Raw genomic sequence first — 15,160 nt, 5'->3', positions numbered from 1 at the left:
TCGATGTATGAAAATACAGCTACGCATATTCAGGAAACATGGAGAATATTTCTGGACGAATGTTTTCTTATTCGGTTTTCAACAGTGGACAGTTAGACAATTTCCGGAAGATTCTTGATTCGATCCATCCTTAGATTTCATTAACTATGGAATGGGACCATAGTAAGATTTCATTTTTGGACGTGAAAATTATAAAGCAAGGACACCTACTGAAAACGGATATTTACTACACGCATCAATACCTACAATTCAATTTATTTCATCCGCGGCACACTAGGGTTAATATTCCATATCCAATGGCAAAAAGTGTGTGACACAAGAAACCTAAGATCAGAAGAATTAAAAAAGCTATCTACAGTTACAAGGATATCGATCTGGAGTTGTTGAAGTCGCTGGAAAAATAAAAGATGTTCATTAGACTTTTGAAACCTAAACTTAATTCAAAAGAACTATACACGTCTCTAACTGTCACGTAATATGCATTATGACGACGTTGACGTTTTCGTTAAACCTGCGAGCCGTTGGGCGGCGAAAGATCTAGTGTGCATAAAGGAGTATTGACAAGCACAAATATTTGGACTGTCCAGTTTTTTTAAATATATATACATGTATTCAAGCAACGTTTAATTATTCAATGTACTCTTTGTCAGGCCTCCGGTTATATTTTTTCCAATACAAATCCCACAAATCTAGTTTTGCATTTTACGTTCCATAAACCCATCATATAAAATACATGTAATACAAACTGATTGGACTGTAAGTGAAATAAAGTTCAAACACTAATCACTCATTCACTCTAAAAAGTCTAACTCGGCTCTATGGATCCTTTCATTCACACACACACACACACACACACACACACACACACACACACACACACACACATACTCCATGACACTACCACCGAATTTGTCGAATTCACTTACCCAATGTACTTACGAAATAGCCTTTCAGCTGTATGATATTTCATTTTGAAAATCCTTTTAAAATCATAAACTTTTAAGACATGCCGTATCATTTGATCTGTTCAAATCTACACGTTGCAAAGAATATATACGAGACATCTTTTCACACTCTACATGATGCTATTTCACAATGAAAAGCTTTGAAACACAACCGTGACTGGTTAACCATTAACTTGAAAGTGACAATGCAAACCGCAGCTTGACATTCTCGCCATAAACACAGAAACGTGCATAAAAAAGTCATTATTAGTCAGCAAATTGTCCTTTTGATAATGCTCTGTCCGGGTAGACGTGGCGACGTCATGCTAGGGAACAGGATGCACGTGCATGCTCGACTAAACGCATGGTCAAAAACAGGTACGCTGGGAGCAGGTGTCATCTCACACCCTCCCCTGCGTCTCTATATAAGGACCATCGCTTCTGTGTTCTGTGTAAGACATGAGCGATCAGCGGTCAAACATCATGAAACTTCAGGTAAGTTATACCACAGCATTCTTTACGTTCGGTTGGCCTAGTCGTATATTGAGCATGTCAGACTACTTTGATCATGGGTTCGAATCCCATATCCTTAGATTTTTAGCTCTGCATCCGTGCTCGTTGGTTTTACCAAACTGGTAAACGCCAAAGATCTGTATCATTTTAGTCTTTCATCCTTCATCAAGCTGACACGCAATGATATGACGGAAATAGGATTCAAAGTGGCGTTAAACTAATCTCATTTCTTTATGGTGCATAACTAATCGATCATTTCTTTATGATTTCACAAGGATTTTGCAAATGTTTACAATATATCTGTATTTTATAAATTATCTAAGCATGATACACGTTTGAAAAAATAAAATAAAACGTCAACGCCAGAGAATAACCAGTCAGAGAATAGTCCCATGAAATTTCATTCGGCATAAAATGCGAAATAATGGTAAACAAACCAGACAATCAAGTGATTGACCAGAAATCCAGCCACACGATAGCAATATCTCTAGGATAGGCTATCACCTCTTAAATGCTATTATTTATGATACTAATTTGATATATGATGCAAGATTTTAAGGTACAGAGGCATCGAGAAAAAAACATTCATCTTTGAGGGTTAGGATGGTGCCCTTTTATATCAGGACTGAATTTTATTGAATGTGCGCTGATAGTATCTAACCGTTGTTTTCGTATTTGAAATAAACGTCTGCTTTGGATTCATCTGTTGTAATATGGTACATGTACGTCGCGTATCGTTCAATTCAAACCGGGATCTTCACAGGGGGACTTAACAGCCAGCAGAGAGTATTGAGCAGTTTAAAAGTTCGATGTCGGATAAAAATCCGAACGACTTCAGTTGTGTGGTGGTCGTGGTGGTGGGTGGGCGGAAGAGGGGCGCCTGTCAGTTTGCCATCCGACAGTGATGAACAGCATCACTCTCCAAGGTATAACGTGGTGACACATACAGCCACCGATCATTAACAGCATTTGCATCAACCTTTTCAAAGTCATACATTTATACTGTTTCATTTGAAAATCTCATCAGCAACCCATGCCTGCAGTAAAAAGAGACTATGCTTGTCGTAAGGGGCAACTAACGGGATCGGGTGGTCAGGCTCGCTGACCTGGTTGATGCATGTCATCGTTTCCCAATTGCGTGGATCGATACTCATGATGTCAATCACTGGATTGTCTGGTCCATACTCGATTATTTACAGACCGATATCGCTGGAATATTGCTCAGTGCGGATTTATACAACAACAAAATTTAAATCCCTCTCTATTAAATAAGGAAGGAAATAAAAAATCTTAATTCTCGTCATAGAGTTGGGGCACCGGTGTGGTCCTTTTTTTCAATATGTATTTCAGTTTACAACTTAGGCTGCTTAAACTGAGTAGTGCATTTCGTTAAATAGTCGCATGTGGCCTCTTCCACTGTATCATACGCCTCAGTGAACTCATGCTTTAGATCATCTGGGATAAGATTTACTCATGCGTTTATAGATCATCTGGGATGGTTTAGTTTAGAAATCAGATTACGTGGGCCTAAAGCAAAGAGGTGCCAAAGATCGTACCATTTAGATTTCATACCATACATGGAAGGTTGGTGTCACAGCCAGAACTTTTGCCGTGCTATGTATTGATAACATTTTGCATTGTACTATGATTTCTGTGTTTGGAAATATTTTTGGGAGGATGTAAACACTTTTACAATTATGTTTTAGAAGGGTGTGTCGTTTAAATGTATGTGCCATTTAAGAAATTAAATCAGTATCCGACATCGAATGTATGAACTGCTCGAGCTCCCAATGGACCCTTGCTCCTATTCTATTGGTTCCGTTACGACCTTATGTTTTTTCTCAGGAAAACTGGGGGCACGGGTGGCCCAGTCGTCTAAGGCACCGCGATTCGATGTGTAGAGTTGCGTCCCTTGGGCACGCTAGAAACCTATGATTGTGGGTTGGAATCCCGGGTCGCCCCAATTATGTTTCAAGGTTTGTCGGCACCATAGCCGTGCTCGTGGGTTTCACCGAAGTGGTAAACGTCCGAGACCTGCATCACTTCGGGCTTTCCTCCCACATTAAGCTGACACGCCGCGATATAACTGAAATACTGTTAAAAGTGGCGTTAAACCCAACTCACTCACTCACTCTCAGGTAAACTGATAATTCTAGGAGAATTGTAATGCGTTCAGGGTTAAAATTTAACCATCGCTAAACGGTATGTTTTACAAAGAGTGTATTTCAAATATATCCCTGGAGTGAAAGCGAGAAATATACGTTTTTAAATATACGAATTGTAATAAAAATGGTTTTTTTAACGGAATGTAAATGTTCATTTATTTCACATTATTTTTTTTTCACATCATCTAAATCAACGTTGATGACATGATATCGCTCGTGTAAGGGTGGCACATGAATATAATATTCATAACTAATGAATGATGCGCCGCTGTGCTTGTATTGAACTCATAGACCACTTATATATTGATTAAGCACGACAACTCTCAGAACCGCTGTAGATACGACCTCAGACAGTCCAGTCGCCATTCTGGTTTAACGTACGGTTCAAGGACGAGGAGGTCATTTGGTCCAGTTCAGACTTTAACACGTTCACACATACCGGTTGACTGGATTCGCCACAATGTACCACACAAGATTAGATCTGAGCACTTTGATAACAGACCCGATTGTTATGTTATCGCATATATCGATAAGGTGCCGTAGTTCGTATAGGTCACGGGGCGAGTGGAAAGGAATGCGTAATGGTTTTGACAACTGACAGGCATTACTTAAGGATAACCTCAAAATAATCATTTCGGCGTCATCTCCGTTTGTTCAGTGAGTGAGTGAGTGAGTGAGAGAGTTGGGTTTAACGCCGCTTTTAACAATATTCCAGTTATATCACGGCGTTCCGTTTGTTCAGAGTACATAGAGTGAGTGAGTGAGTGAGTGATTGAGTGAGTGAGTGAGTGAGTGAGTGAGTGAGTGAGTGAGTGAGTGAGTGAGTGGGTGGGTGGGTGAGTGAGTGAGTGAGTGAGTGAGTGAGTGAGTGAGTGAGTGAGTGAGTGAGTGAGTGAGTGAGTGTTCAAAAAGTTTGAACAGTATTCCAATTTTATCACCATCATACGTCTGCGCTTTGGATGAAAGTAAAAAGTAACAAAGGCCATTGGCGTTAATAATTTGCCAGAAACACGTGTATGTTCCTGACAGACCATTGATTATGATCAGGGCAAAGCTGGGATTCTAACTAACAAGCGGATTATGGCGCTTCCAATGGTGCCAAACTGCACAGCCAATTAATATGCTTTTTACTTCACAATTTCATACTGATTAATGAACACATACTTATGATATTGATTTGTACAATGGGCAATGCTTTAAACAGGTTGACATCAATGTGAGATCCCTTAACATGTGACGTATAATTGTTCATTAACCTGTACTTTAGGTTCTACTTCTGGTTTTCCTGTTCACCCCTGCTGTCGTAGCCTATGACATTGATGACGTCGATGTTGATGAGGACTCAGTTGACGTCAACGTGAGAGATAAACGCTTCATCTGGAGATCCACCGTAAACTGTCCTCAACAAACTGACTTCTCACAGCCGTTCATGTTGTCCAGCAACGCCACGGGATATCCTGAGTAAGAGGACTGGATTTGTCTATCTCACTGTAACGGGTGACGGTGATGCTAATTCAGGGGTTCATGCGATATATATTTTACGTTCCCGAATTTAATTAAGTTACCCCAATGTAACTGAGGATTAATTCACTGAATCGGTAAGTGTCCGTGAGTGCCAACTTGATACCGTGATATCCTGCAGTCTCCATTACAGTGCAAAGGCCCTGCATGGTAGCTGAGATATCCTGCGGTCTCCATTACAGTACATAGGCCATGATAGCTGAGATATCCTGCAGTCTCCATGACAGTGCATAGGCCATGGTAGCCGATGTATCCTGCAGTCTCCATCACAGTACATATGCCATGATAGCTGAGATATCCTGCAGTCTCCATTACAGTGCATGGGCCATGGTAGCTGACATATCCTGCGGTCTCCAGTACAGTGCATGGGCCCTGGTAGCTGATATATCCTGCGGTCTCCATTACAGTACATATGCCATGGTAGCTGAGATATCCTGCAGTCTCAATGACAGTGCATATGCCATGGTAGCTGAGATATCCTGCAGTCTCCATGACAGTGCATATGCCATGGTAGCTGATATATCCTGCAGTCTCCAGTACTGTGCATAGACCCAGGTAGCTGATATATCCTGCGGTCTCCATTACAGTGCATAGGCCCTGGTAGCTGAGATATTCAGCAATCTCCATTACAGTGCATGGGCCCTGGTAGCTGAGATATCCTGAGATGTATTTGTAATCTCCGTTTTGCAATATATGCGTGTTGATTTCCTCAATCGAGATCAGCTGAAGGTCCTGTTACAGGTCATAACTACAACTGACAAACGCATTCATTCACTTATTACCTTCTTTGTATTTGAATTAAGTAGTTGATTCCTGCATGTTTCAAACATATATTTCTTTTATTGTCATCTTGATGTCTGTTTGATAGGGAAGCTATCAACAACGAAACTGCTGATGCGAACCTAACTCCATGTCTCAGTTTATTCAACGCTTCGTCAACTGACCCCAAATTTCCAGAGGATCCTGTGTAAGTATCGTTTTGCAAATTAAGTCGAACGCAGTCGTCTCGAACTTGGATATGTCGAATCCGGTTGTGTCAAACTCACAGTCCAGTCCCGACACACTCTTACCATATGTACCACTAGTTCAACGACAGCCGTCAAGTCTGAGTCGATAGAGCTCCTGTCCGGAAAGCGGAAGAACCGAGGTTCATACTAAATGGCGTTAAAAGATGGTACCTCTTGTTACCTTCCCTGTTGCTCGGCATTAAGGGTATAAAACAAGTACTGGTCAGCTATGTGTTAATATTGTGTCTGAGTGGCGTATCCATGACAAATTTAGGGGCGGTCGGGTAGCCTAATGGTTAAAGCGTTCGCTCGTCACGCCGAAGACCCGGGTTCGATTCCCGACATGGGTACAATGTGTGAAGCCCATTTCTGGTGTCCCCCGCCGTGATATTGCTGGAATATTGCTAAAAGCGGCTTAAAACCATACTCACTCACTCACTCATCCATGACAAATCTAACCAAATATAATAAGAGAAGTATTATTATGCACCTACAACTTACGATAGGCGTCAGCATCATGCTCGTGGGTTCACCTGCATCACTTGAACCTTTTCTCCACCATCAAGCTGACATGCCGTGATATAACTTGAATACTGTTCAAACTGGCATTACACCCAAGTAACTCACACATTCAGTGACTACCCCACAGTGTTAAGAAAAGCGAGAAGATCCCTATCCAGTGCGTATGTTTTTACGCCGCTTGTAGCAATATCACGGCGTGGGACACCAGAAATTGGCTTCACATATTGTACCTATGTGGAAAATCGAGCCCGGTTCTTCGGGTTTTCGAGCGGACGCTTAAACCACTAGACGACCTCACCACCCAGTATGCTAGTCAGTTAGAACTAGGTCGGTGATAGCTGATGTTCGCATTAACTAAACCCTGTGTGGTGTTTCAGACTGGCCAACGTGACCAAGGACCTTTGTCCAGCCGACTTGAAGGTGCTGCAGAGCTACACGGGCGATAACAATGACACATGCTGGGTCATACGGAACATCCAACCGCTCATCCACTTTGCTGTCTGCAGGTAAATTTTAGCGGTGATATAGAGAATCTCACCCTCGTGTATTTCGATATCAAATAACAACCCGAGTTGATAAAAGTGGGAAAACTCCGAGGCTTGCCGAGTATGTTTTCCACTTTTATCAACGAGTGTTGATATGTTTGATATCAAAAGACACGAGGGTGAGATTTTATTTATCATCCAACATCATTCTTACAACTTTTTCAGTTTGTAGACAGTAATAAGCAGTGTCTTAAGTGTAAAAAGTACTGCTTACAGCTTCAGTGGCAGGGCCATTAGTTATGTCATTTGATTATGACGTCATTGTAACCAATGACGTCACAATGGTCTGCAAAGCATTGTGATGCAATTGATGATATCTACAGTGTAGATATCGCTTGATCTTTCCAAGCGATATCTCCTGTGGGAGCCAGTTTTGGATGATAGAATTAGTTGCAATTCAAAAGCAATATTGTATACTCCCGTGGGAGCTGAGAATAAAATTGAATGCACACTAATGCACTGACCGGGGTAATAATAGTTTTGTTTGTTGGTTGGTTTGTTGTTTAACGCCGCACGCAGTGCTTGCAGGAAAAGGCGACTATGCTTGTTGTAAGAGGTGACTAACGGGATCGGGTGGTCAGGCTCGCTGACGTGGTTGATGCATGTCCGTATCCCAATTGCGTAGATCGAGGCTCATGATGTCAATCACTGGATTGTCTGGTCTCGACTCGATTATTTACAGACCGCCGTCATATAGCTGTGGCGTTAAGCAAACAAACAAACAAACAAACAAACAAACAAAGTATATGGTGGGTCCTGAATACAAAGTAAAACGCCCAACATAAGAGGCATCAAAGTTAGTTTAGATATAATCTTTTTAATTACTATGAGCCTAAATATTTATAAAAAAATATCATCTTGCAACAGTGTAGATTTTGTGGCTGATAATCTCTTTTCAACAGTTTGAAACATAAATAATTGTTCCAAGCAATTTCTTGGACAATTCATTGTAATCGATAAAAATCATTGCCTCACCCACCACTACCAATATCCACTATATAATGGTCGGTCCCTTGCTGTCGAAATAACATAACGAAGGCCATCTTTTACGATTGCACGCTAAGAATAATTGACTGGTGTATGGCTTAGTCGGAAGATAAGTACCAAATTTCCGGCAGGGTCACGGCATTAAGGGGCTAAAACAAGGACTGGTCGGCTCGGAGTCAGTATACTGTGTCTGAGTGGGGTATTCATGTTAAACTGCGGCATGGTATCTCAGTGAGCTAGCACTATAAATCGGCATCAGTCCGGACTAGTACAAGCAGCCACACACACACACGTGCATGCACGTCGCTATATAAGTGCAGTAATCGTGGACGCGACGTTAAACCCAATTTCACCTCACCTCACCTCGGCAGGGTCATGTACTTTTTATAAGAGTGAGTGACTTTGGTTTTAAGCCGCTTTTAGCAATATTCCAGCAATATCACGGTGGGGGACACAAGAAATGGGCTCACACATTGTACCCATGTCGGGAATCGAACCCGGGTCTTCGGCGTGACGAGCGAACGCTTTAACCACTAGGCTACCCGATCGCCCCACTTTTTATAAGAAGCACGGGCCGCCCTATGCAGAGTTGCGCGCCCTAGCCGTGAAATTGTCGGTGGATTTTTGGTCTGAATCCTAGATTCTCACACATGATGATCAATGGTCTGTCAGCACCTTGTCCCTGGGTTTCAGGGGCGGTCGGGTAGCCTAATGGTTGAAGCGTTCGCTCGTCACGCCGAAGACCCGGGTTCGATTCCCGACATGGGTACAATGTGTGAAGCCCATTTCTGGTGTCCCCCGCCGTGATATTGCTGGAACATTGCTAAAAGCGGCTTAAAACCATACTCACTCACTCACTCACTCCCTGGGTTTCATCAAATAGTAAATGTCTACCCTCAGCTGACACACTTTAGAATTAACTCGATCAACATACAATTAAAAATTCATTTTTCAGGACCACCAGATGTTTAACCTATCGTCGATCAGCGCTATCCAACCGATGCCTCCGAGTGTTCAAGTTTGTCTCTGTCTTGGCGTTCTGTGGGGATCGGCCTATGGGACAGCGGATTGTCAACGACAGAATCATCGTTCCGACCTCCTGCACCTGCATGGGCATCAAGTGCAGACGAACCCGGTTTTGGTAGTTCCGTACATCACTGCATCTGACATGGCGAAGAAGGAAGAAGGGCAACGTTAAAAGCAATATTTCAATATTATCATCGTGTAACCAAATGAATGAGATCACTGCACAGAGTCACATATGTCATTGTCCCCTATTCGAACGTATACTTCAAACCTGTTGGCGAAAATCAAGGCAAGGAAAGATAACCATTTCGTTGAATCCGGACAATCCTGAACAATTAAGTGTTAAATTACTTCTTGCTGGTGAAACAGAAAGAATGGGCCTCTTGACGCTAAATCGCTAAGATGAAGGTCCTTTCCTTGGTTTTATGCTTCCAGTGACCAAAAACATGTTTTTATCTGAACCCCCCCCCCCCCTCGCCCTTCCCTTTAATTTGCGTGTTAAGAGATATTGAAGCGAATGGTGACGTTTAATAAAAATACGTCTGCATGAGTAATTCTTGTTCATATTACCTTGCTGATAAATGTGACCTGGACACACAATACAATTGGAGTTATCAATGATGATACCTAAAATCTGAAAGACTTACACATGAAAACACTTGCAACAATGTAATATAACGAATGCTGACTTCTTTCGCAAATTTATCAGTTACGCTCAGGTGAAAGGGACATAACTCTAACTAATTTATAAATTGACAGTTATCTCCCTTAGATCCTTCGTTACGACAACAACGTGACAATGCACCGTATTCATCTGAATCCAAGATACGCATTGTCAAAATTTGTTTCATTTAGAAACCAAAAGTTGGAAGACCATTAAATGATTGGGCATACAAGTTTCACATGTCTGGGCCACGTTCCACAAAGCGATCGTAGCGCAAAGTCTATGTTGACCCGTGAAGATTCCGGGGTCTTCAGCAACCCATGCTTGCAGTAAAAGGTGACTATGCTTGTCGTAAAAGGCGACTAACGGGATCGGGTGGTCAGGCTCGCTGACGTGGTTAATGCATGTCATCGATCCCAATTGCGTGGATCGATGCTCATGATATTAATCACTGGATTGTCTGGTCCAGACTCGATTATTTACAGACCGCCGTCATATAGCTGGAATATTGCTCAGTGCGGCGTTGAACAACAAACCAACCAACCAACGTAAGTCTATGTTAAAGTGTTGAAGTTGCGACCACCTCAGTGCTGCGATAGCTACCATAGCTTTTTGTCCGTTTAGTGAATTCATAAAGATTTACTTCCTGAGCAACAGAACCTATAGCTTGTAATCCTTTATTATGACAAATACCCTGGAGCCAGAGGTCACGGATGCTGAGAGATGATGCTCAATTGATACAGCTCTTGGACTCCATGCTTGTACAACATCAGTATATTCGAGATAATATACGAGGCATGGACATCTAGACAAATCAAGTAACAGTATTATGGACCCATAGCAATACGATTGAATACAATATAAGTTAAGAGCACAACATGGATGACAAATTGAAATGTATTTCACAGGCAGTGATCGATAACAATTGCAATAAACTATGTATAGTGTTATTCCATGTGGGATTGACAAAACGTAGACGTGTACCGTATTGGTAATAGCACCAGTAACAGCAAATCGACAGCTGTGTGAGTTTTGGTATTCGTGTGGTTTCTCCATCTATGAATATATCTATGAATTAAAAGGCGACTATGCTTGTCGTAAGAGGCGACTAACGGGATCGGGTGGTCAGGCTCACTGACTTGGTTGATGCATGTCATCGCATCCCAATTGCGTGAATCGATGCTCATGATGTCAATCACTGGATTGTCTGGTCCAGACTCGATTATTTACAAACCGCCGTCATACAGCTGGAATATTGGTGAGTGTGGCGTTAAATAACAGAGAAAGAGAGAAACATCTATGACTATGAACACTGATGGGCTGCAACTCGGTATGCACATTTATGTCCCTTAGTCGTGCCAGGATCCGCTTAGCGTCGCTTCGAATCCGAGATTACCCCTGATTACTTTTGTACGTCAAAACTATACTCGTCTAAGACATCCGTAACGTTTGCCTTACCTCCACATATCAAGCTGACACGACGTGGGAATCTGTTTTTGAGCAGAATGACATGAGAAAAAAACAACATAAAGATATATTTCGAAGGTATGGAGTTATTGAATACGAAACGGTAGACGCTTTGTCAAACTTTCAGAAGTCGGTTATGAAAACAGGGACGGTGAACACCGAACCATGACAGTTGTAGACTGTCCCAATCGATGCTTGTCGAAAAGGGGGAGTATTTCGATCAGGTGATTGGTGTCGGATCCTACCGGACAGGGTAGGATGTTATACATACTACAAGCTTTAGCAATGGATTGCCAGGTTTGAATACTGCTGTGTATGGCGTTTAACAACAAACCAACCAGATATGCACTTACACGTACCGCATATTGGTTTTATTCAATCATATTTACTCATTTCTCCATTGACATGAGAAATTGATAAACTCAGAATTAGAAGTATTTTTTTTTTGGCCGGGTTTGTGAGTGAGTAGTTGAGTATGGAGAATCGAACATGGGATTTTTAACCACTAGATTAACGCCCCACTTTTGCCGAAGGTTCTGCCGACCGATTCCTAATGCAGAGTCAATAAATGTTGTAATGCCATGGCCACACATTACCGCTTGTGTACATCCTCCTTCAATCATGAGTTTGAAACAGGAAACAGCCCCGCACAGACCATGATATCCTGTTTGTTAAATGGGTTAAAGTAGATTACAGCGATCACGGCTAAAGCATCTGTTTGTACATGTGTGAGTGGATGAGTGAACATTGATTAACGCCACACACGTGTTGTAAAGCCTTTCATTAACGTTAATTTGAATGATTCCTTTCTCAGCGAAATTGCCCGTATATACAATATACATGTAGTTACTACATTTGAGCCTACAGTATGACTGTCAACCCTATAGATCCTACATTTAAAACAACATTTTGACTGTGGATCATATAGATCCTACATATGAGATTACAGTATGACTGCCGACCCTATAGTTCCTACGTGTGAGACTATAGTATGACTGTCGACCCTGTTGTTCCTACATGTGAGACTGCAGTATGACTGTCGACCCTATAGTTCCTATATGTGAGACTATAGTATGACTGCCGACCCTATAGATCCTACATGTGAGACTATAGTATGACTGTCGGCCCTATAGTTCCTATATGTGAGACTATAGTATGACTGTCGACCCTATAGTTCCTATATGTGAGACTATAGTATGACTGTCGACCCTGTAGATCCTATATGTGAGACTATAGTATGACTGCCGACCCTATAGATCCTATATGTGAGACTATAGTATGACTGCCGACCCTGTAGATCCCACTTGTGAGACTATAGTATGACTGCCGACCCTATAGATCCCTGATGTGAGACTACAGTATGACTGTCGGCCCTATAGATCCTACATGTGAGACAACAGTATGACTGCCGACCCTATAGATCCTACATGTGAGACTACAGAATGACTGTCAACCCTATAGTTCCTACATATGAGACTACAGTATGACTTTCGACCCTATAGATCCTACATGTGAGACTACAGTATGACTGTCGATCCTGTAGTTCCTACATGTGAGACTACAGTATGACTGTCGACCCCATAGTTCCTACATGTGAGACCACACTGTGACTGTCAACCCTTTAGTTCCTACATGTGAGACTACAGTATGACTGTCAACCCTTTAGTTCCTACATATGAGACCACACTGTTACTGTCGACCCTTTTTTTCCAATATGTGAGACTACAGTATGACTGTCAACCCTATAGTTCCTACATATGAGACCACACTGTGACTGTCGACCCTGTTGTTTTAATATGTGAGACTACAGTATGACTGTCAACCCTGTAGTTCCTACATGTGAGACTATAGTATGACTGTCGACCCTATAGATCTTACATGTGAGACAACAGTATGACTGTCGACCCTATAGATCCTATATGTGAGACTATAGTATGACTGTCGACCCTATAGATCTTACATGTGAGACTATAGTATGACTGCCGACCCTATAGATCCTATATGTGAGACTATAGTATGACTGTCGACCCTATAGATCTTACATGTGAGACAACAGTATGACTGTCGACCCTATAGATCTTACATGTGAGACAACAGTATGACTGTCGACCCTATAGATCCTACATGTGAGACAACAGTATGACTGTCGACCCTATAGATCTTACATGTGAGACAACAGTATGACTGTCGACCCTATAGATCTTACATGTGAGACAACAGTATGACTGTCGACCCTATAGATCTTACATGTGAGACAACAGTATGACTGCCGACCCTATAGATCTTACATGTGAGACTATAGTATGACTGTCGACCCTATAGATCTTACATGTGAGACAACAGTATGACTGTCGACCCTATAGATCTTACATGTGAGACAACAGTATGACTGTCGATCCTATAGATCCTACATGTGAGACAACAGTATGACTGTCGACCCTATAGATCTTACATGTGAGACAACAGTATGACTGTCGACCCTATAGGTCTTACATGTGAGACTATAGTATGACTGCCGACCCTATAGATCTTACATGTGAGACAACAGTATGACTGTCGATCCTATAGATCCTACATGTGAGACAACAGTATGACTGTCGATCCTATAGATCCTACATGTGAGACAACAGTATGACTGTCGATCCTATAGATCCTACATGTGAGACCACACTGTGACTGTCGACCCTGTTGTTCCAATTTGTGAGACTAAAGTATGACTGTCAACCCTATAGTTCCTACATATGAGACCACACTGTGACTGTCGACCCTGTTGTTCCAATATGTGAGACTACAGTATGGCTGTCAACCCTATAGTTCCTACATATGAGACCACACTGTGACTGTCAACCCTATAGATCCTACATGTGAGACTACACTGTGACTGTCAACCCTATAGTTCCTACATATGAGACCACACTGTGACTGTCGACCCTGTTGTTCCAATATGTGAGACTACAGTATGACTGTCAACCCTATAGTTCCTACATGTGAGACTACAGAATGACTGTCAACCCTATAGTTCCTACATATGAGACCACACTGTGACTGTCGACCCTATAGTTCCTACATGTGAGACTGCAGTATGACTGTCATCCCTATAGTTCCTACATGTGAGACTGCACTGTGACTGTCAACCCTATAGTTCCTACATGTGAGACTACACTGTGACTGTCGACCCTTTTTTTCCAATATGTGAGACTACAGTATGACTGTCAACCCTATAGTTCCTACATATGAGACCACACTGTGACTGTCGACCCTGTTGTTCCAATATGTGAGACTACAGTATGACTGTCAACCCTATAGTTCCTACATATGAGACTACACTGTGACTGCCGACCCTGTTGTTCCAATATGTGAGACTATAGTATGACTGCCGACCCTGTAGTTCCTACATGTGAGACTATAGTATGACGGTCGACCCATAGTTCCTACGTGTGAGACTATAGTATGACTGCCGACCCTATAGATCCTACATAAAAGACTACAGTATGACTGTCGACCCTAAAGATCCTACATGTGAGACTACAGTATGACTGTCGATCCTATAGTTCCTACATGTGAGACTATAGTATGACTGTCGATCCTATAGATCCTACACGGGAGACTACAGTATGACTGTCGACCCTATAGATCCCACATGTGAGACTACATTTTGACTGTCGACCCTATAGTTCCTACATGTGAGACTTCAGTATGACTGTCGATCCTGTAGTTCCACGATTATACGAACCGACATGGCGAAACACGACACGACATTGCGACATCACGACACGACATTGCGATATTGTAACGCAAT

At 42.1% G+C, this 15,160-nt stretch overlaps 1 protein-coding gene across 1 annotated transcript; it reads left to right on the top strand.

The window, feature by feature from the left end:
* The first annotated feature begins 1,315 nt into the window (after positions 1-1,315).
* Positions 1,316-9,784, top strand: LOC124138615. The gene is made up of 5 exons (XM_046505350.2): positions 1,316-1,439; positions 4,890-5,083; positions 6,012-6,110; positions 7,050-7,178; positions 9,160-9,784. Exons 1-5 carry the CDS (start codon positions 1,404-1,406, stop codon positions 9,347-9,349), a joined length of 648 nt encoding a protein of 215 aa, XP_046361306.2. The 5' UTR covers positions 1,316-1,403; the 3' UTR covers positions 9,350-9,784.
* Positions 9,785-15,160: the final 5,376 nt, after the last annotated feature.

This window comes from Haliotis rufescens, unplaced genomic scaffold, assembly GCF_023055435.1.
Source record: "Haliotis rufescens isolate VD_foot unplaced genomic scaffold, xgHalRufe1.0.p SCAF_17, whole genome shotgun sequence".
Classification (NCBI taxonomy): domain Eukaryota; kingdom Metazoa; phylum Mollusca; class Gastropoda; order Lepetellida; family Haliotidae; genus Haliotis; species Haliotis rufescens.
The sequence above is the reverse complement of the archived record's forward strand: the minus strand, read 5'-3'. Positions and strand labels throughout refer to the sequence as shown.

Bases quoted from the DNA above. Each gene is read 5' to 3' on its own strand.
- LOC124138615 (XM_046505350.2), top strand. From the start codon at position 1,404: ATGAGCGATCAGCGGTCAAACATCATGAAACTTCAG. The intron at 5,084-6,011 runs GTAAGAGGACTG...TCTGTTTGATAG, and splicing joins AACGCCACGGGATATCCTGA to GGAAGCTATCAACAACGAAA. The intron at 6,111-7,049 runs GTAAGTATCGTT...GTGGTGTTTCAG, and splicing joins AAATTTCCAGAGGATCCTGT to ACTGGCCAACGTGACCAAGG.